This window comes from Protomyctophum bolini, assembly GCF_963924005.1.
Source record: "Protomyctophum bolini genome assembly, chromosome: 20".
Taxonomy (NCBI): domain Eukaryota; kingdom Metazoa; phylum Chordata; class Actinopteri; order Myctophiformes; family Myctophidae; genus Protomyctophum; species Protomyctophum bolini.
The window spans coordinates 19,307,562-19,331,457 of record NC_137881.1 but is presented as its reverse complement, the minus strand read 5'-3'; the positions used below and the strand labels follow the sequence as shown (position 1 = coordinate 19,331,457).

The 23,896-nt window shown below is 42.8% G+C and overlaps 1 protein-coding gene across 3 annotated transcripts; it reads right to left on the bottom strand.

The window, feature by feature from the left end:
- Positions 1-1,920: 1,920 nt before the first annotated feature.
- mtmr1a (myotubularin related protein 1a) lies at positions 1,921-22,908 on the bottom strand. Of its 3 annotated transcripts, XM_080792735.1 has the most exons (20): positions 22,638-22,908; positions 20,353-20,530; positions 18,249-18,342; positions 17,595-17,624; positions 15,914-15,937; positions 13,649-13,724; positions 13,107-13,201; positions 12,502-12,609; positions 11,977-12,075; positions 11,618-11,701; positions 11,029-11,178; positions 10,405-10,593; positions 9,665-9,850; positions 8,940-9,098; positions 8,446-8,493; positions 7,784-7,876; positions 7,258-7,371; positions 7,049-7,092; positions 5,903-6,035; positions 1,921-5,497 (listed from the first exon to the last, which is right to left on the bottom strand). In XM_080792735.1, the coding sequence occupies exons 2-20, from the start codon at positions 20,496-20,498 to the stop codon at positions 5,336-5,338; spliced, it is 2,034 nt and encodes a 677-aa protein (XP_080648861.1). In that variant the 5' UTR covers positions 20,499-20,530; positions 22,638-22,908; the 3' UTR covers positions 1,921-5,335. The 3 variants fall into 3 exon arrangements, with proteins under 3 accessions (XP_080648861.1, XP_080648862.1, XP_080648863.1); XM_080792736.1 differs by lacking the exon at positions 15,914-15,937; XM_080792737.1 differs by lacking the exons at positions 15,914-15,937; positions 17,595-17,624.
- Positions 22,909-23,896: the final 988 nt, after the last annotated feature.

The following is a 23,896-nucleotide window of genomic DNA, read 5'->3' as shown; positions in this document are numbered from 1 at the left end:
TCTACAATCTACTTGTAGATATGCTATTTTCAAATAGCTAAAGTATAACACATAACGCTCAAAACAGAAGTCCCCTCACATCATGCTCTGAAATATATTTATTTTTGATGTGGCGTCATAATTAAACAGACAAACCCCCCCCTAGACCACATCCAGTAACAAAACCCCCCCTAGCCCACATCCAGTAACAATTTCCAGTTTAATTTCAAGGTCCCCCCCAGTCTGACATGCATATCCCCTTTCTTGGAAAAAATAACACGATTGGAACTATATGACAGACAATCATACTAAACAGAAAAAGAGCAAAGAATTAATCACAAAAGAACCAAAACAAAACGAAAAGAAGACAAATGCCTTTTGAATTCTTTGTTTTATTTTCAGTGTGGAATGTAACGAAGTCTTCATCGCTGTTTCAGGAATCACATTATTATTAGGCAGATTACATACACTGTTCACACTCACAGTTGATCATTTATCCTCTCTTTCGGGTGGAAACCAAACTGTCCAAAACTGTTCCAAATGGACCCTTTCGGGTCTGTAACAGAGTGTTCGAATGGAACGAAATGGACCATTACAGGTCCATTTGGTTCCATTTGTACTCTCTCCATGGCCCTTGCAATTAAACATTTGAAAACCAGTGCCTAAGGAAATGTGAAATGAACACCTCAACCCCTCGGATTACTTTGCTACAGGATTTAAAGTCATACTGTGTAACATCAATCAATACTGCAGTGCAAAAAGACTCTATATAGAGTTAGTATTCAAAATGTACTTGAGTACAAAGGTATTGGCATCAAAATGTACTAATGTACCAAAAGTAAAAGTCCTCAAAATGCATAGAAATCTTTTGAAAATGAAATCGTTTTGTTACATGTTGTGCCAATTCATAAATTGCTTTATTGAGTAGCCGTGCAATAATCTGAATGAACAGTGAGCAATAAACGAAATAAATGCTGTGTAGAACTAGCCTGGCTTGGCCAGCCTCATAGCAGGGATTCACTGAAGATTCTTCCCCGCATATGGGAGGAAACATCGGTGAACCCTCGCTATGAGTCTGGCCGCACCAGGCTAGTGTATAGAACCACCAGCACAGAGAAAAGGAAATGTTAGCGCACGCTGTCTTCACTCACAGAAATATGTATTGAAGAAAAACGTGAAGGCAGTATGCGCAAACACTTCCTATGAAAGTGGTGTGTAAATGAAGCAAAAAATTCCTACAGAAAGTTGTTGATAGCAGTTATCTTGTTCATGTCAAACTGACCCTGAGAGATTCATAATCATCTACAAAAAACAATATGGATGCACCAATATCAAAATTCTTGGCTGATGACATTACTGATGTTGTTTAAAATAGAAATGTATCTGTACCCGCCGATAGCTGATACCGATACCAGTATTGCATTATTTAGGGGCCAAGCCCGAAGATGCCAAACGGTGAAGACACGAAGTCCACGACCATTGGCCAAAGGGTGGTGGTGGTTTGACCAGTAAGCTCCGCCCTCAGATGTTCTGCCATTTTGAGCAGTTTGAAAAATGCTTACACCAGATCTTCTGCCGGGATTTTTGAGCAATTTGTGTGAAACATTCTACACACAATCTACAGTATGGACCATTATCCTAGCCCTGTTCCAGCGAGTTCTCTCCTTGCCAGGCGCTCCTCTGCCGCTGCCGATAACCAATACACCAACATAACCAGCGGAAATATTGGCTACTGCCTTCTGTGAATGTCAACTTTATTTGCCGATACCAATATTTACAGATACCGGCAATGCCGGCTGATACCGATATGTGGCCGATTAAAACAGAGATATTAACATGAATATTATCAAAGCACACAGCAACGTGGTCGCTGTCAGATGAAAGCCTTGTACTGTCTGTCCAAAAACTGTACTTTTCAGGGAATGGAGGAAATGTATCCAATTCAATGTAATTATTATTTAGTCACAACCCTTGACAATACTTTTCATTGGCTCAAAATGTATAAAACAGACACTTAAACACTTCCACGTATACAAATACTTTACACAAATAGCAAAATAAACCAAATAATCATCGCAACATAGTACACAATGTGACACAGTAGGGCATGAATTTGCAAACCAAAACATAAAATGTTGAAAGAGGGAGCTGCCTGACAGCAACGAGCTGCAGAACAGTCGTACTGTACGGCTCAAGTACAATAAGCATCGCTAAAGAGAAAAGGCAACAGAAACCAACTCAATTAATTTCGAGTGAGTGTAAACGGCTGCTCTGGCTGAACTGAAAGAAGCGTAAACATAATATCATCTCCACCAAAACTGTTACTTTTCAGGATTCAAATTAAAAAACAATAGCAGATCTACAAGCTAGTATTGTAGCTATTTTTTCAACTTTTCTGTGACACAGTGTCATGATATGTATAGAGAGTATGCACATGCATGATTTTCCCATAAGGACACGCCCCCTCATCTAGACTGAGTGGCAAAACATTGAGCAGCACGGAGGGTTGGAGTTTGGAAGCGCTCGTTGGAAATCACTCAACTGCCCTGCGTAGTGCGTACCACCTATTTCTAAATGTCACATAATGCAGGAGACAGCAAAATGTTGTGTTATTGAAAACAAGCACTTCCAAACTCTGACACTTAGAAAAATAATCAAATGCAGGGCATTTCTTGATAGGAAGTAGCTCATAACGTTTCTATGGTGGATTTTCATGACACAAAAACCTTTCAGATAGAAAGAGGATAATTCAAGCTTTTCGTTCAGCTGCAATGTTGGTGAGTTTAACATTGTTTTTATACAATTAGACAGGACTTTTCTGTTTGGATGAATGGGCTGTCAAGGTCAGAAAGTAGTTTTTTGCCACTCAGTGGGCGTTCCCGCATAACGTCCAGGTACGATGATGTCACGCGCATACCCTCTATACTGTGTCTGTTATTTTGTAGTCATGTGTTTCTTGTTTTGCCTACTGTTTCCTGACTTGTCTAACCTTCTCCACATGTATCCTGTTAGTCTCAATCCCTGTGTTGATTATCAGTTGAGTTCACCTGTGTCCTTGTGTATTTATACCCCCCTGATCCCAGTGTTTCCTTGCTAGTTCATTGTGGTATGTTACGTGTCTCTTGTGTGCTTCCAGTCTTTTCGTTTGTAGTCTTAGTTTTTGAGTTCTTATAGATTTTTGAACCGACCTGCTCTGCCTCCACCTGTAGGCTATTTGGGTCCTACAAGCTTTCCTGACTTGAACCGTGACACATATGCATTCATTAAAAAAATTAATATGGAGATGAAGAGGTTTCCTATGTGACAGCAATAAAGTTTAATATAGCTTATTATTTGATGTATAGAGGCCTTAACAGACAACGTCACACTGAGCACCAGCATGCATGCGCAGGCCAGCAGCACAAGAACACCACCTCTCATAAGATGCAATGGAAAAGGTTCTAACTGCACTCATTCACGTGTAAAAAATGCCCCATCAAACTTTCAGATGCTGTTTTTCTCCCAGTGTGGAGGAAGAATGATTAGGATTTTTATTGTGATCTCACTCTTGAAATATATGTGTGAACAATAATAGCAATTCAAAGCAGTTGTCCAACTTGTCCTCAAAACACTTAACCACACCTCCAGTCACTGTCATAAGAATGGGAGGTGCGCTCATGATCACGGCAGCAGAGCCAGTTTGTGCATGGCTGCACACGCACCTGCAGCCCATCAAGTGTAATTTATGCTTCGTCCCGCGATGGTGTCGTGCACGCAGACCTCTACACTCAACAACAGTCGCATCCGCAATGCGATGTGAGCTTGTATATCAGCTGTTCTCTGTGCGCAATACTGTTGCGCAATGAAGTATAACTGTCTCCTAGGGTGCGCCTCACAAGAGAAGGTTGAATGAACTGAAACCATCGCTCCCCAAAACAACAGTTTTGGAGATCTGTTGGGAGTTGATTACATGATGAAACAGTCACCCGTGCGACCAGTCTCAATGTCTGTAAACAAATAATTGGTCTATAACCTTTAAATAGAATACACTGAGTGACCGCTACATACACTGTATTGTTGCTGTTGGGCAGAATCCTCTTATCGCCATATTATAATTAAAATAAATGATTTTTATGTGTAAATTAACCCCCTACTTGATCATACACGTACTACAATGTCACACAGAAGCATCAAAAGGTAGCAGATCTGCAAGCTCGAAACGTGGTGCGAAGTGAGGAGTTCTGAGCTTGTAGATCTGCTACTTTGGAATCTAGAGTCCTGAAAAGTAACAGTTTTGGACATGAGGTTTCCACCCGACAGAGACAATATGATAATGAGGCCATATACTATAAGGAGTGACCACAGAGTAAACCATGTAAAAAATAACTATTATCAATACATTAGTAGTAATCCATATAGAAACAAAGTGAGTGGCGTTCCCACTCCCAATACGTTTTTCCAAATTAATATGTGATCATATTTCAGATTAATGTGTGATCATATATCACTATTTCAGGTTGAAATTTTATATTTATGGAGAATGGGATGTTTTAGTATCACTTCATACAATGTGACGCATTGAGATTGTTCATTTTGGTCATGATCTATTTTCTCCATTAACAATACAATATAAATATATCTATGACTTATTTACAATTCCAGCAACAATTGAAGCGCCTAATGAATTCAAGAAAATGTGTGGCCCCTTATTACATTATTTTTCATATTTCTTTCCACGTCATAAAAAAAGAAAAAAACTAACTAACTAACCAAACAAAACGTGAAACAACAAAATATTAAAGTAACAGGCTTCATGCATTTCTTTGTACTACTTTGTACTAGTAAAGTAAATTAAATTATTTGTGGAAAATTAAAACCAATTTCATTGGGCAATGGTGTACCCGTTCCACCCAATACATTATAAACACAGGCAACAGGGTCATTATTATTATTATTAGTAGTAGTAACAAACATGTGCAGTTATGCAGTGTGTGTGTGTGTGTGTGTGTGTGTGTGTGTGTGTGTGTGTGTGTGTGTTTGTGGCAGTGTTGACTTAGCAACACTGCCACAAATGTTGACTTAGTAACAAACTTACAAACTTAGTAACAAACAATGTGCAGTTATGCAGTGTGTGTGTGTGTGTGTGTGTGTGTGTGTGTGTGAGGATGGGTGTGTGCGCGTGTCAAACCGTGGTGTTTAGCGGTGTGTGTGAGGGTGGGTGTGTGTGTGCGTTTAGACCGCGGTGTGTAGCGGTGTGTGTGTGTGTGTGTGTGTGTGTATGTCAGACCGTGGTGTGTAGGGGTGTGTGTGAGGGTGGGTGTGTGTGTATGTCAGACCGTGGTGTGTAGGGGTGTGTGTGTGTGTGTGTGTGTGTGTGTCAGACCGTGGTGTGTAGGGGTGTGTGTGAGGGCGAGGCGGTGTGATCAGAAGCAGAGGAGATGGAGGGGGACGACGTGACGTCTTTCTGGAGCTCCTCCACGCGCTTCTGCAGCTCCGCCCTGAGGAACAGGAGCTCCTTCAACGTCTGGTGCACCGGCATCTGTTGACACAGGAGCGCCCGTTAACACCTCGAGAGCCCAGAACGGAGATCTCCGTCCTATTCATTAATTAATTAATTACGTTATGTGCCCAGGACGGAGATTGATCCAAAGACGGAGGATTGCTTGTTTGATATCAGCACGCACTACTCTACAGTCTAGGAGCCTCTATTGAGCAACTTTTTATGTAATTTCCGGTTGGCGCGTCATCAAAAGTGTTCCCCCTCCATTTTAATGGATGGGAGGCAAAATCTTTGCTAATAATCTAAATCAATTGTTCCAATTCTATCCAAAGATTGTGATTTTGACAGCCCATCGTGGTCCCGTCGTATTATAATTATTATATTAGTATTATGAATGTGTTCATAAACACACACACACACACACACACACACACACAGCTATACCTGAGGCCTCATGCGGGGGTTCCAGCGGGTGTAGTAACTGGTCCAGAGCTCTAGGTGGCGACTGGAGGCCAGCGGGTAAAGGACGTGATGTTCATAGTCTACGTAGAACGGGTTGCTGAACTCCTCCGGCTGACTGTGTGGAAACAACCAACCAATCATCATTCATTATCATACAGTTACTGACTGTGTGGAAACAACCAACCAATCATCATTCATTATCATACAGTTACTGACTGTGTGGAACCAACCAACCAATCATCATTCATTATCATACAGTTACTGACTGTGTGGAACCAACCAACCAATCATCATTCATTATCATACAGTTACTGACTGTGTGGAACCAACCAACCAATCATCATTCATTATCATACAGTTACTGACTGTGTGGAACCAACCAACCAATCATCATTCATTACCATACAGTTATTACGGCGGCATCCAAGGCCCGACAAAATACATTCTAGTCGACTAAATCAACTAGATTTAGTCAACTAAAATCTTATGATATTTAGTCGACTAAAACTAGACAAACACTAAAATAATTCCAGGGGACTAAATGTGACTAAAACTAAATGAAAACTATTCAAAAGACTATGACTAAAAGTAAACTAAAATCAAATGTTGCTGCCAAAAACAACACAGGTTATTATGTATTACACGGCTTGGCTGTTTTTGAGGGTCATATGGCAGCCAAGACTATGGGATTTTTGTTTGTTTGTTTAGAGCACTTATGACGTAAATCGTTTGCCAGCCACGTCTTAAGGACTTTAATGTTTGTTTCAATCATTTGTTGATTGTTACAATCATCTGTACTTTTTTTTTTTTTTTTGCGGCGCTAGCCCCTCCTATATTGAGCTATTAGTGTAGAATTCCGTCCTACACAAACATTAAATTCCCATTGACAATGCATGGAGAATTTTAGTCAATGGTGGCTGAGCAAATAGGGATATAGTGTATGATGTCATGATGATGTACGACGATAAGAGTGCCCCTCACTTCACACGGGTGTGATTTTACGTAATTTGCTTCAGCTGGCTGTGAGCTTGTCAATCGGCTTGTCAATCGTCAGTCTGTGAGGTAAACACCCAGTGTTGCGTGTTATCGACGTGTGGAATGTGGTGTTGTTGTATCGCTGTGCATTACCTGTTAATGTAAGACCACAGTGACACTGTTTTGGTCTGCACTTCCTACGGCGGCCAGGAGGGGGTGGCGGTGGAGAGAAGACCCAAAAAAAAGGACAAGAACGTTAGCTTAAATTATTGTCAAACATCTGCATTTTACTTCAGAAAGAAGTACTGAAGAAGTCTACACAATTAGAGAACATAACGGCGGTCATGCACACGCATTGTTACCTTGGCTACTCGCTCCTGTTCGCTGCTATAGAGGAAGGTTCCGAACAGACAGCTGTACAGGTGGTCACACACCGTGATGAGGAACAGCTCGTTGAACTCGAACGCAGCTGGGAACTGCAACGCAAAACAGCACATGGTCAGTAAAACATCTATCCATAGAGAGAGAGAGAGAGAGAGAGAGAGAGAGAGAGAGAGAGAGAGAGAGAGAGAGAGAGTGTTGATGTTCATGGACTACCTTTTTTCACTGGCGAAAACTAAATGGAAACTAGATGAAAACTAAGCAACTAATCTACAAGCTCATAACGTGTTACGGCGTCATCAAGGCCCGCAAAGTGCATTTTAGTCGACTAAATCAACTGTAGATTCAGTCGACTAAAATCGGTATATTTAGTATATTTTAACACTAAAACATTCCAGGTGACTAAAATGTGACTAAAACTAAATGAAAACTATTCAAGAGAGAGAGAGAAATGAGAGAGAGAGTGAGAGAGAGGACAGGGAATAATGAATGTCAATGAAGTCTCACTTGTCGTGTCATCTGCCACACACAGTCCATGAACTGAATGAAGAGAGGAGAACGCTCCGAGTTAGCGTGGTTCTCGTCGCCATGACCCACGCGCTGGAGAGAGACACGCACACACACACACACACACACACACACCTTTTCATGTCAACTCTCAAGATACAGCATGGAATTTGGACAGAATCCTATATCCGAATGTTCCCCTGAGAAACGGGACGCTCTAGGGTTGAAGTGGTTACTGGGTAAAAGATCTACGTCAGGTCTATAATCCAACGTGTCACCGCCGGCAATGACGGAGATCTCCGTCATGTGGTCTTTTCAGTGGTTTATGATAGATGGCGCTCTTCGGCCAACGTATGAATGGTTCTATAGGTTGCTAAGGCGACAGATACAACCGAAAACGAACCGGAAGTGACAATTTAGCCTGCCGTCCGCCTCAGATTTAGAAAGAAAAATGCATTTATTTCTTTTCCCAGATTGTGTTTTTGGTCAAAACAAGCTTTATTTATTTTATAACAGCCCATAACTAAAGAACTGATGATCACAGTTACAACATTTATTTTCTGGGTGAAAGAAGATCGACCATCACTTTACACAGCATGTGTTTACTGTAAGTCACAGTATAACTACACGTTATTGTGTATGGTTTTGTTTCCTCCACTCACCGCAGCAAACTTGTGCCCGAAACTCAGCCATTCCTTCTCCACAAGAACCTGGACACACACACACACACACACACACAGAGAGAGAGAGATAGAGAGAGAGAGAGAGAGATGGTGGGAGGGAGCTATCCATGAATAACATAACAAGCATCGGCGTTGGAGAAGTTATCGCATTTCCTGAACTGCTATTTTGGGACCCAAAATGAACTATGAAGGCAGCACTTCCTACAATTCCCATAATGCTTTGGTGCACTGATCCTCCTTGTGGATAGGGGGAGGGCTGTCTTACTGAGTAGTAAGACAGGAAGTAAGTGAGCCCAGTGTCCATGACAACATGGACACTGCTAAAATCTAAAACCACATATTACACAGACAAAGACCCCCAGGAAAGTGTTCTAAATCTTCTAAACGTCACATTTTTTGCAAAAAGGGTGAAGTGTCCCTATCAGTAAAACATTTGAGTACTTTTTCCACCACTGTGTGTAGGATCCACTGACCTGGAAGCCCCGTAGAGTGCGGTAGTGGCTGTCCAGCATCAGCATGGCCAGAGACGTGAGCTGGGCGGTTCGATCCCAGCCGTCGCTGCAGTGGACCACCACGGAGGTCTTCCCCGACTCCAGGCGGTCGGCGATGCGCACCGCGCCGGCCAACAGCAGCTGCACGCACGCACACACACACACACACACACACACACACACACACACACACACACACACACACACACACACACACACACACACACACACACACACACACACACACACACACACACACACACACACACAGTAATGAAACAAGTTTAGTTGGGTTTGTTTTTGGTAGAAGTTGAAATACTGCAAAATAGACGTTTCAAAACGTATTTATTTAAAGACATGGACCGAACAGATAATTAGAAAGACGAAAAAACGGCCAGGGTACAACACGTTTTTGTTGTTTTTCCTTCTTTATAATTAGGCGGGACTGTGACGCTCTATACTGCAGTAAAAGTCTTTGTATTTGCAATCACAACAACAATTTAGTCGATTGTTTTGAAATGTGTCTTATGTAAAAGTATCGGCCATCAAAATGGGAGGGGGGCGGGCGCAAATCTTTCTGCAAATCTTTTTGAATAAAAAGATTTGTTCACGATTTCTTTAATAGCCAAAATAACGGTTTGAGTGGTTAAACGCTAATAAAGTGACACAGATGCTTTGAAGGTCCTAATGGGGTTATAGTCACATACTCGTATGTACTCCAGCCAGTGTGTGTTGTCGATGTGCGAGTGCCAGTGGCTCTCGTCGATGGTGGGGTACACCACGTCCTTCAGCTTCCTCAGGGAGTCGCGCATCACGTGGATGTTGGGGATCTCCAGGAAGTTCAGCTCCACGTTGGGGTAGAAACTCTCGCTCTCGTAGCCTCCGTCTTTAGCCTGCATGGTAACCAGGAGAGAGAGAGGGAGAGAGAGAGAGGTTATCTTTAGCCTGCAGGAGAGAGAGAGAGAGGTTATCTTTAGCCCAGTGGTTTTCAACCATGTGGTCCCCAGCTAAATGATGGAGAGTTGGTAACCAAATTGACCCTTATTAGATCTTTAACTCTTGAGAGTGTAAAATGAAGGTTTCATTTTACGCTCTCAAGTGTTTGAGAGAATTATTATTTGTTCCCAACCTTTTTATACTGAAGCACCACCTCAGAAAATATTTGGCTCTCCATGTACCACCATAATAACTGATGTTAAAATACAGGAGCGTAATACCTGCCCTTTTTGTTCCATTCCTACGCCAATAATGCTGACAAAACTCTGTCTACTCACTAATCAGCACAACTGATGATATTTCTAATGTGATTAATCTGTCATGCTCATTTCAGCATGGCTGGACAGCCTACCTGTAGGAATATAAATATTTCAGTCTTTTTTGGGCGACTCCTCTGCAAGTAGCACCAGAGGGGGGCTCAAGTACCACCGTAACGTATACCTTATTATACCTTATTAGTGTCGGCCACGCTGCCCTGTCGGGCGTCAAAGATGCAGAGTTTATGCGACTGGGCGTTGGCGTCCATGATGGTCTGCAGGTAGCGCTCGTCCTCTCTGCAGCGGCGGTCCGACGCGCCCACCAGTGGCTGACTGCAGCGCACGATGGTGGCCTGAGACTCCGGGTGGATCCACGACAGCACCTGATGCGGACACACAGCAGTACAGGATGGTATATATCCCATTTAGTCCTGAGGACGATTCTACAAATGCCTTCTAAATCCTGAAAGTTTTCTGAAAAACGTGTTTCTATGTCAGTGGTTCTCAACCTTTTTCATGTCAAGGACCCCCGAAAATATATGTAATTGGCCGCCGACCCATCTCAAAATATGTTGTTCCAGGGACCTCCCCCAGAAGCAAAGGTTTGAGTTCAAAATTCAGAGATTTGCGCCACATTTTCACGATTTTTCAAAAAATAGCAGATCTACAAGCTCCGAGCTTGTAGATCTGCTATTTTTTTCAATAGCTTGTACAAAGTGGTATGCCACTTTTAAATGTGGTATGCCACAAAAAAAAGCCGACGAACATTTTTTTTGTCATATTATTAGTCGACGGAATCAACACTGAGTGTCACTCACCGGTATGCGGTGCTTGGCCCTGAAGGCCGCCACCCTCTTGATGTCGTCGTCCTTGATGCTGGTGGGAACCACCAGGACCGAGGGGTAGGTGTCACACACCTCGTAGCTGCTGTTCACCTTGCTGAAGGTCCAGCTCTCGTTGGGCAGGCCCTGAGATCACGCACGCACACACACACACACACACACACACACACACACACACACACACACACACACACACACACGCGCATGATCAAATGTTTTATATTTTTTACCCCTACACACATAAGTTAAGTTGACAGGTAAAACTGGTTCTTCAGAGTGATGCTATGGATAGAAGAACCGGTTTTGGTTCCAGAAAGAACCTTTCAGACAAAGGTCTTTAAAGAACCATATATTTGATTGGTTCGGTATAAAGAACCCAACCCACTTGTCTTAAACCCTATACACTTCATTAGCTGGTGAAATTCCTTCGTCGAAAATAAAGCAGATCTACAAGCTCACAACGCGTCACGAAGTGGTGCGTTGTGAGCTCTTAGATCTGCAATATTTGTGTGTGTGTGTGTGTGTGTGTGTGTGTGTGTGTGTGTGTGTGTGTGTGTGTTTTCACCTGTCTCCTGTACTCGGCCACGGCGTCATAAACTTTCCATCCATCCGCAGGAAACTCCTCTTTGTACAGGAACGCAAACAGGGGCTGCAGCACATGCAAAGATAATGGCGGTCATCTCAAATAACCGTGATCACGGGCGCTTACGGAATAACAGGCCTGTCAACGTGACCGGGTTCATGCTGGACATACACACGTGATGTGCATATAGGTTTTTTACTTTACTTTACCATTTCACAAGACATAATAATAACTGATAGGCAAAATGCCAATGGCGAAAGCTGACAATTCCAACCCTCTTTTGGTCTTAGAATATAGTACTGTGTGTACAATATGAAACACAGACAGACGAACGGACTCACCAGGCCTCTGGACAGTGGGAAGGCATGCTTGGCCAACACCTCTACGATATCAGGTTGGTTCTCTTGGTACTTATAGGCAAACCTCAGACTCCTGATGTCCTGTTAGAGAGAGAGGGAGAGAGAGAGAGAGAGAGAGAGATAGAGATACCTTGTTTAATTTATAGAGTTCGTTCGGCTGCTGCAATATTTGCTTCAACGATGAAATATCACTGAGGAACAGCCTGGTTTCAGGCTGAATTGACAATTGACATTAGATGAATGAGCAGGCATGGGGGCGCCAATGGCTGCGTGCGTGGCTAACCCAAAGGCCTTCTAAACAAAATGCTTAAAAATTGCAGATGTACAGGCCCACAGCGGGGCACGAGGGGACGCGTGAACCTGGGACAGCATGTCCCAGGTTCCATTTAATTGCTGAGCCCGACGTGTCACTACACCCGTGTGTTTCCCGTCAACGTCCACTGTACTATCAAATAAAGGCAGAAAACACCCCCCAAAAATATATTTTAAAAAAGGGCTCCTCCAGACCTTACAGACGAGCTCCAGGCCTCTGGTGTTCTCTCCATGGGTCTGAACGTTGATGGTCTCCAGACGGCTGACAGCTCCCAGGTTCACGTCCAGGATGAAGGGAGCCTCCTGGGGAGACAAAAAGGAACACAACATCCACATCACACAACGTGCAGTGTTGATTTCGTCGACAAAAGAAATGACGAAAAATGTCCGTCGACTACCAAAAAAAAAAGTTAGTTGCAAACATAAAAACTACACTATATGATGACTAAAACTAAGGCTAAATATATTGACAGTTCCGTCAGCAAATAAAAAACTAGACTAAAATGTTAGGGAGGGACTAGTTGATCCAGTAGAACTAAAAGACAAGTCAGTTTATGTTTTGGTCGTGTTCGGGTGTTGCTCTCTGAAAATAGCAGATCTACAAGCTTGTCAATCTGCTATTTACAGCATGCGACCAAGTGTCAAGCCAGTCATCAAGACCTGCCAACACAACACACAGACTTGAACATTGCTCAAGCCACTGATGATGACCAGACAGGTTTTGATGGCAGAGCTTTCCTTCTTATAGTAGGGTAAGACATATCATTCTATGATATTAATAGTGTACAGTAGTGTGTTACCCGCTCTAGGCTGCAGAAGAACAGCTTGTAGGGGGTGATGGTCAATGTTCCTGTTACCAGCCCACTGAATGGACAGATGTACATCACATCTTTAACTGCACACACACACACACACACACACACACACACACACACACACACACACACACACACAGAGAGTAATCAGTTTTTTCCTTAGCACATGCAATAGCATCCATAAAGAGACAGATTGAAACAGCAAAACAACACGTAAGCAGGTCAGGACTACAAATTATGAATAAAATATAAGAAGAGAGAGAGACGTGCTCTGAGCAACATACACACGCACACTCGCACACACACATCAAGGCCCACTAAAATACATTTCAGTCGACTAAATCAACTGTAGATTTAGTCAACTAAAATCGTATGATATTTAGTCGACTAAAACTACACCAAGACATTCCCAGGTGACTAAAATGTGACTATAACAAAATTAAAACTATATAAGAGACTATATGACTAAAACTAAAAAATAAAACGTTGACGTCAAAATCAACAGACAGGACGCCGAGGTTTCTCACCGACAGCCTGGACGCTCTCTCCTGGGACCAACGGCACGTCGTCCATGGTCACCTGTCTGCTGGGGTCTCTCACAGCCTGCAATGCAACACAAGAGGGCAACTCTTTTGATATATTTACCTGGGGACCCCCTGGAACTCCCACAGGGGCCCCTGGGGGTCCCCGGACCCCACTGGTCTATGAGAGACATGTTGCAAACTATAACACACACACAAATCTGTATTTCTGGAAATATTTTCCACTGCTGACTCTTTAACTTTTATTTGGTTGTTATTTCCTTTTGTACTGTAACTGTATTATTATGTATTATTTTCTGCAGTATTTTGTTTTATTGTTGTCAGGGACTGTACAACCGCTTCCTTACTGTACTGTACTGTACTGTACTGTTCATTGATATAATATAATCAAATAAAGGAAGAAAGTAAGTACAGTATGCATTCAAGTATTGCTGCACACTACCGTTTCTCAATATTTGGGGCCAGGACCAGCAGGGACCACCATGGTTCACAATGGACCCTTCCATGTCTGTACAAATGTTGTACACTCTCAGAGTTAGAATAATAGTTTGCGGTGTAGGTTGGAGTCCCAGAAATTAAGACATAATAATGATTGTACTAAGTGTGGGTCCGTGTGGACTGTGACTCAAAGTGCATTTTCTGCATAGACAAGACAGTGCAGGAGAGTCTATACGGCTCTACATTAATGACACTGCACACTGATGCAAAGCCAAAGACGAGAGAGAGCGAAGAGGAGAGAGAGAGATAGAGAGAGATAGAGAGAGAGAGAGAGACACTTGCCAAAGCATGGAGTGGGAGCTCAGAATCACTATCACCACTAACCCCTTCAGTCGTGTCCTGGCCCAGGATAGCGCAAGCATGGAGACAGAGAGAGAGAGAGAGAGAGAGAGAGAGAGAGAGAGAGAGAGAGAAAGAAGCATAAAGTATTAGAAGTTAATACAAAGACCATCAAGGTGCAGGATGAGGTCAGATCTGCTATTTTCCGCCACCAGACCCGAAACAAGCCAGTGTTTTGTAGCGGCGGAGCAGCTGTGAAGGGCTTGTCTGAGCACAGAAACACGACTGTCTGCACTGAAAGGTCACAGACGAACACGTCGGGCAGGAACCTCCTATCTCCAATCATGTGTGAACTTGTTTTGTCGGTTAATGCCCTACAATTCAATGATACAATGTTGTACAAGAGTATAACGAACATGTAGCCTGTAGATAAGCTATTTTCGTTTTATTTATTTTAAACAATTTGAAAGTGAAAATGTTGAAGCGTGCCTGCATGTGTGTGTGTGTGTGTGTGCGCGTGTGTGCGTGCATAAATCTTTAACCAATGAAAAGTAACAAGAGCTTGCCGTGACTAAATAATTAATAACTACAGTTCATTCAATAGGAACAGTTTATTATTTAATTGTTCTTGTCCATTTGCTAAAAAGTAACGCGTTTGGAGATATGAGGTTTCCACCCGACAGCGCATAGACACATACAGGATGTTAGATGGCAGGATGGGGGAGGGGGTGGGGGAGATCTGTGGGAAGAACGCTGTTAGAGTTAGTTGTAAACAGGAAGTGTTGATTTCGTCGACTAAAACAAAGACCGAAAAGCAAATCAATAACTAAGTGCTGATGACTAAAAGTAAGACCAAATATGTAAATAAGACTATATATATAAGACTACCATAAATACTACAGGACCTCGCCCTTCCTGCTAAGTTTACTGATAATTTCGTCCGAAAATAAAAACTAGACTAAAATGTTAGGGAGGGACTAGTGGAGAAGAGTTCCAGTAGAACTAAAAGACAAGTCATTTTATGTTTGGTTGTGCTCGGGCGTTCCGTCGCGTTATGAGTCTTTGGTGTGGACTCTGTTGTGTACTCACAACACAAGAGACAATACTTGATGAATACTTCATGGACTGAAGTAAAACGGTAGAACTAAACACCAAAACAACATTTGGCAGTGTAATCCGAAGCCTCTCGTCTAGGCCAGGTGTTTACCTTTGCAAAGATGTGGCCATAGAAGAAGAAATAAACTTGGCCTCCGCGTAACTTTCATCAAGTGTTTCTTTTTAGTATTCTTCATTCACCATAAAGGAATGTTATAGAAACAAACCTTCTCCTTGTATACAAGACATCACAGGCTGAGTAAATGACATAAATTAAGACATTATTGGGGTGAACTACGTATAGTCCTTGGCTTTAATCTACTGCATTTGTCTTGTATTCATTACTACAAAAGTGGGTTAGAAGAATCCCAATCTTACCATCAAATTAGGCCATCTGGGCACCTGGGGATTCGAGGTACACACACACAACACGTAATGTTCAAATACATTGCCACACACGCACGCGCATCTGTGCTAAAAGCAGCGTGTGCGCGACACACACACACACACACACACACACACACACACACACACACACACACACACACACACACACACACACACACACACACACACACAGACACACAGACAGAAAAAGGCTGAGAACCTTTGATCTCCTGCATAACTCTGCTCGACACGCCCATAATATACTGTGAAAGCTCCAATAAATTCGACAAAAAAACATGGATATTTTATGCTTGCAAGAAGAGACTGTCGACAGCGCTGGCACAAACAATGACATGGAAAAGACAGCGTCATATCTCGCAGCAATAAACCACCAATGCCTACAAAGTGACCTCAGTGACAACTGGTGGTGAATAGCTAGTGTGAGCTACAGTTTAGCCCAGTGGTTTTCAACTTCCAGGGGGTTCCAGGGGGTCCCCCAAACATCATTGATGGTTAATCTTAAAAAGATATTACATGAACTACTAGAGATGTTATTTTGCTCTCGATCCGATTCCGATTTGATTTTGACTATCTGCCGATACCGATTTTTCCCGGTCCAATATCAATGTTTTTATCGGACACATCACTTTTCTTTGTGACCACCGCGCTCTGACTCATGGTGCGTTACCTGTTCAAATCATGCAATAGAAATAACGGTGATGGGTCGCACACACCAAGAACTGTGAATAGTGAATAATAGACAAACGTTTCGCCTATCCAGCCTTCATCAGTGTCCGACAATGGCTAATGTTAATTTCCTGAAATATTTTGGACACAGTTGGTTTCTGCCTGACAGCAGCAGATATCAAAGTGAATACATAATTAGGAATTATAGTTTAGAAAGTTTGAGAATCACTGACCACTGTCATCTGCACATGCACCACCAATCACACGCAAAGGAGCGGCGAATACAGACAGAAGCAAAAGTAATATTGATTTGCTCGCAGCATACACAGGTCGTTAGCAGTTGTGGACATGTTCTGGTTCCATCGTTCCAGACACTAAATATATTTTTATCAATTATTTTAAGCCTAATAAAACATTTGATTCTGTGGGGGAAAAACAATAAAAATAAAAATCCATGAATCACCAGGATGCTGGATGGCTTGATTATAGGCTTAAAATGACGATGATATAAATATTTTTTGAAATCTCTATGGGGGGGGGGGGGGGGTCTGGATCGATGGACCCGGAAAATGCCCACCACTGCTATGCCCTATAAGCAGTGTTGATTTTGTCGACTAAAACTAAGACGAAACTAAACGAAAACTAAGCTATGATGACTAAAACTAAGACTGAATATACTGACAATCTCGTCAACAAATAAAAACTAGACTAAAACAACTGTAGATTCAGTCGACTAAAATCCTAGGATATTTAGTCGACTAAACACTAAGACATTCCGGGTGACTAAAATGTGACTAAAAGAAGTAAATGAAAACTATTCAAGAGACTAAGACTAAAACTAAAATCTAAACTTGCGGCCAAAAACAACACTGCCTATGAGGCATAAGGCACGAGGCACAGCTCATAAGAGATAAGGCACAGGTCATAACGGCTTAATTCACATAAGCCATAAGGAACAGACCGCTACCGGTGACAACAACCTTACCCTTTGCCTTATAGCCGATGTTCTCCAACCCTGATGATCACAAACACAGCAACATATGAGCCTGCTGTGTGCTGATGATCAGGCAAAAAAAAAAGTGTGTCGCCATATTTCAAATTATGATATTATTATAATTAATATTATTTGTAAATTAATATCCTACGTTGTCGTAGAGTGGGAATATTAGCAAGAAATAGCACGGCTTGCGATCTCACAATATCCGCTATTTCTTTGAAAGTGTCCGTGGGTTTTATAAATATTGAACCAAGTATTAATACGAGCTTGTGATTTTAATTGTGACTAAACAGTAACTACATTTGGATCCCTTGCGGGACACAAGCTGTTTTCTTCTAAAGTATTGGTTTTGGACACACAAGGTTCCCACCTGACAGCTTGTACTACTACTGTATTGTATGTGTGTGACACGCTGCACAAAGTGTAAATCACCCTTTAGCGAAAGCCAAGAGAAATACCTGCTGCTGGTCTCTCAGAGATATTGTTACCACATTGGGACTCGTTCGTTCGGATTGCCCTGGGACTCATAACATTGTCCTGGGACTCCACTAAAAAGGACACACCGACTTATTCCATTGAAGACATCACAACATCACTGGACGTGCGTGTGTGTGTGAGTGTGTATGCGTGCTAAAAACCCACCTTGCTCTGACTTGGAGTGGTGTCGGTAGAGATCTGACTGGAGATGGTGGCGGCAATGAGCTGTTTGCACCACTCTACATGATTGCCTGCAGGACTAGACACACACACACACAACCGACAGACAGACAGACAGACAGACAGACAGACAGACAGACAGACAGACAGACAGACAGACAGACAGACAGACAGACAGACAGACAGACAGACAGACAGACAGACAGACAGACAGACAGACAGACAGACAGACAGACAGACAGACAGACAGACAGACAGACAGACAGACAGACAGACAGACAGACAGACAGACAGACAGACAGACAGACAGACAGACAGACAGACAGACAGACAGACAGACAGACAGACAGACAGACAGACAGACAGACAGACAGACAGACAGACAGACAGACAGACAGACAGACAGACAGACAGACAGACAGACAGACAGACAGACAGACAGACAGACAGACAGACAGACAGACAGACAGACAGACAGACAGACAGACAGACAGACAGACAGACAGACAGACAGACAGACAGACAGACAGACAGACAGACAGACAGACAGACAGACAGACAGACAGACAGACAGACAGACAGACAGACAGACAGACAGACAGACAGACAGACAGACAGACAGACAGACAGACAGACAGACAGACAGACAGACAGACAGACAGACAGACAGACAGACAGACAGACAGACAGACAGACAGACAGACAGACAGACAGACAGACAGACAGACAGACAGACAGACAGACAGACAGACAGACAGACAGACAGACAGACAGACAGACAGACAGACAGACAGACAGACAGACAGACAGACAGACAGACAGACAGACAGACAGACAGACAGACAGACAGACAGACAGACAGACAGACAGACAGACAGACAGACAGACAGACAGACAGACAGACAGACAGACAGACAGACAGACAGACAGACAGACAGACAGACAGACAGACAGACAGACAGACAGACAGACAGACAGACAGACAGACAGACAGACAGACAGACAGACAGACAGACAGACAGACAGACAGACAGACAGACAGACTGACTTAAATATTGTGTTTATTATCATGATTTGTCACGATCCGAGTTGGCTTAGTTCGTGGCTTACAGATCTTTAAATAAATACTTATTTGAAATGTCTATGGGAAAAACGCATCAGGAATTATTTCATGGGCCTGTCGTCGTCATGAAAGGGGGCGGGACTGCGACACTATATGAGGGCATTATAATGCATTATAAATGTAGGCCTACTTGAAATGCATTGAAGATCCGACCTTAATATACACATTAAACTGTATGAATTAACGTTTTAGTCATTCAAATAGGTCCAGCATAGCAGCTTTAAAGTAGGTCGTGGTGGCAATAGCCTATAACATCCAGCCATCTGGATAATAATCGTATTATAATAGCTAAACATTGCACACAGACAACACGTCTGAATGCCTACAGCAGCATGTAAGCATGCAATCCATTCCATCCTGTGCACCTCTGTTGTTTTTGCACAAATATTTGCAGGACCGGACGGATGGGCGGACATAAATAGAATTTGCATTTTCCAAATACTGCAAAATGCAGCTTTTCGCTTCTTTGTTTGTTGTTCTGTCAGCACTATAGGGACACAAACAAAGAAATGCACAAACGCCAATAACACTGTGCATTTCAGTCTGTAATGTATAGCCTATAGATCTGTAGATAGATGTATAGAACCAAAGCTGTTGAAAAATAGCAGATCTACAAGCTCATAGCGATACGAGCTTGTAGATCTGCTATTTTTGGTAGAATCGTAAAAATGTGGCGCAAATCTTTGGGTCCCTGGAACAACATATTTTCAGATGTGGGTCGGTCGCCCATGTCAGGGGCCCCAGAAACTATATGTAATTGGCCACCGACCCACATCTGAAAATATGTTGTTCCAGGGTCCCAAAGATTTGCGCCACATTTTTACGATACAGAAACATGGGGTTTTTCAGAAAACTTGGATTTGGACGACATTTTGTAGAATCTGTTCTTAGGTCTAAATGGGTGAAGTATATCTGGACTTGCATCACGGCAGCGTTATGAGAACCCGTGCTGGTATAGATCCATACCTGTCCAGTGAACTGTCTATGCTGGCATGTCTGGACGACGACGTGCTGCTGCTGCCGGTCCTCAGCTTGGATCGGTTCGATGCCGAGGTGCTGCCCGGTCCGTCGGAAGCCACCGAACTCCCACTGCTGCCCGACTGTTTGTCCATCTCCTCCTCCTCCGGACCTCCAATAAGGAGGGCTGAGCAAGTCATTGGAAATATATAAGGAATGATGACATAGTCATAATGTGTCAGGTGAAACAGTGAACGATACAGAGACACCTCCCCAACAATATCGCCGAGACGGTTGGTTTATTTTTGGACCACAATTCTTATACGAGACGATTTTGTATCCCACAATGTTGTAACCCAATTTTTCACCCAGTGTCCATTATCTAATGTAATCATGGGCGCTACACTTTCTCTGCCAACCTGGGGCGGGGGGGCAGCGGACTGACCTCATGCTTCCTTCTATGCATGAGGAGTCCAAGCTGCTTCTTTTCACCTGACAGGGGACGTAGCATGTGGAAGGAACACGTTATTCCGACCAGTTCCTTTCCCCTCCATCAGGCGCCCCGGCTGGCCAGGGGGAGGTAGTTTTAGAGACCAGGATTACTGCATGTTTTTTGTGAGGGCACCTACCCTAGGAGACACGGGGAGAACATGCAAACTCCACAAAGAAAGGCCCTTTCGCCAACCCCACCTCGGGTATCGAGCGGGAATCGAACCCATAACCTTCTAGCTGTGAGGCGACAGCACTACCGACTGTGCCACCGTGACCCCGAGACAATTTAAGATGACCCCATGTTATTCTCCACAGAGAAAAACCTCAGTGAACCAGGGGATGAGCTCTATAATAAATACTAATAGTATAACGCTTTACAAACACATCAACCAGCACTGGACCTATATATATTATTTAGCCGAGCGCTTGTTGTGCCGTTTCAGCGTTGCCTGTCATGCTGCGGATTCATTTCACTGCGAGTCTCGACTCGAGTGTGTGCACTGTGCATGGATGCCGTTGGCATGCCATTGCTTGCTGTCCCTGTCCCATTGGCCAGAGGTGCGTGCCAGAGGCAGACGAGGCAGCCAATCAGACTAGGCCGTCAGTATGACTACAGTAGGTGGTCATCTGGTCGTCTACATTTCATGAGCTTTCATTAGTCAGGTTTCACCTGACAAAAAAAAGTTCCCCTTCTACCCCGGATTTGAACCCGGTTTCCTGCACGGAGCCCAAGTGCTGAAATCTTTAACATTTAACTAATAGAGCGTGCCTGTTTGCACAGAGGATATATTGAATCTCGAGTTGACCATCAGGTCAAAATTCATGTCAGATCCTGCATGTGTCTTGGGGCGACATGACCTTTGACACAATCTAAATGTCTCAATGGAAGAGCAGGGAGACAAAATACAACAACCACAATATAAGTTATATGTTGTATTATACCATACTCTACCATACAGATTGGACACATCTAAAAAAAAGGTTACATATATTAGTGCTGCTTTAATAGTGTTCATGTTGATTAATCGATTAAACAAAAAGAAGGTTTAGCTGAAAAGAAAAAAGGTCTGTCCGTTGTTGATTAAAGGTAAACTATAAATGGCCAATGGTTGCTTTAAGTAATTACATTCCTGAAGGTGTAGGCAGAAACGTTGTGTTGAATGCTAAATTGAATGCTATATATACTTAGATTAAAGTGTCCAATTAATGCTAGTGAGTTATAATCATACTATAACATCGTTATTATAATGTATAGCTATGAGAATTATAATACACTGATCCTCATGTCCAAAAGAAAAGGTCAGTGAGGGACCAGTAATTATGAAGTATTATGATACTTAATCTTATCAGTCATTCTTATGTAATGACTTGTGATAGAATCATGAATACTTGTGATTGCTTATACCGGTACATGCAATTATATAGTCTTATTGTATTTATACCGTATATGTCATATAATGCTTTATAATGTGTCATGAGTATTGTTATAAAGATTATAAGGCATTGTATAGGCAGCTTATGTTTATAATGCATTAGACATGGGATGCAAAGTGTTAGCCTACCAAAACAATTATTTAAAAATAATCGACTAAATAAGATTTCTCTGATTAATCACATAACCCTGTAATATTATTAATACTTCGTTAGCATAGCATGCAATGCCTGGTCGTGGTGTACAACAAAATGAAAATAGTCGATCTTGTGAGCTTGTAGATCGGCTATATTCAATATTTGGACTTTGAAATCATGATATTGATTTGCAGTGTAGTCACATCTTTCAGCCCTATAGTAGGAGAACCTACCGCTTCCGTCCCGGATGGGACTCGAACCGCGGGTGATGATGATGTGGATCTGCGGGGTGTGTTCAGGGCGTCATGCCGGTTGAGAAATGAGAGGTTGATGAAGCCGGCCTTCAGCTCCCCGTCCAGCCGCTGATCATGGATAGATGGACTAATGGATGGATGGTTTTGATGGATGGCGTTGCAACTGGCGTTGTTTTGTGTTGTTGTTTTTATTTGTTCCGTTTCCATCAACGAGGAAGCTGCTCCTCCGCTTGATGCTGTACTAGTCGCAGCGCCAGGGTTGCCAGGTTGTGCGAGTAACAAGCGTTATTTTTGTTTTGTTTTTTGTCGATTGAATAGTATTTTTTGCAAATGTGCTGAAAGGATAATAACACAAAAGCACAGAGGGCTTATTTTGTGGTCCTGACTGTGCATTCAAATCATAGAGAATTGTTTACGAAAATAATCTGGGTTTTCTTTTATATTGTTTGAAATTGAAATATTTTTATTTCAACACAAATCATGAAGGGGTCCCCGTCCCTCCCTGCTCCAATATTTTCAGATGAGGATCCGCGGACAAATACATTTTAATTTGAGGGTCCATAAGGTGAAAAAAGTAATTAGCCCAAATGAGCAACAAGGCGTCTGCTGGCTGCTGCACGACGAAAAAATAAAATAGAAGTTGCTTGTAATAAACAGACTTGGCAACGTTGGCGGTTGCTGCTCCTCCTCCCCGATGTTACACCCACACTGGTGCCCCTGTCATATTCTGTCTAGTCTCTCTCGAGACAGACAGAATGTTGACAGTTGTTGAATGGAAAAGAGGGCGCTGTTTTTCATTTACTTATTGACGATGGGTTCTCAGATTGCATTCTTTCTGCTCCTCCCCGCTGTTACACACACACACTGGTGCCCCTAACACATTCTGTTCCTGTCAACTCACACATGAGAAAATGAGATGGGGACGGGGTCATGGGGTCATATAAATATAATATAATATAATATAATATAATATAATACCAGTATAGACGCCTGAGGGCGAGAAGGGACGCGTGCACGCATCCGCCTGGGTGACAGCAGACACTGTCGCATGGGGGGTCAGATCAACATATGGAATGAATTCTGTACTGGCCATATATGGAGCGTGTCTTGAGTGTACAGGGTTTGATAAGGTCAGATCAACATGTGGAATGTCAGAACAGGTCGGCTCCAGATCTAAGGGTGGCAGCGGGGGCAGTGTCTTGAGTGTACAGGGTTTGATGAGGGCCCAGGTAGGGCTG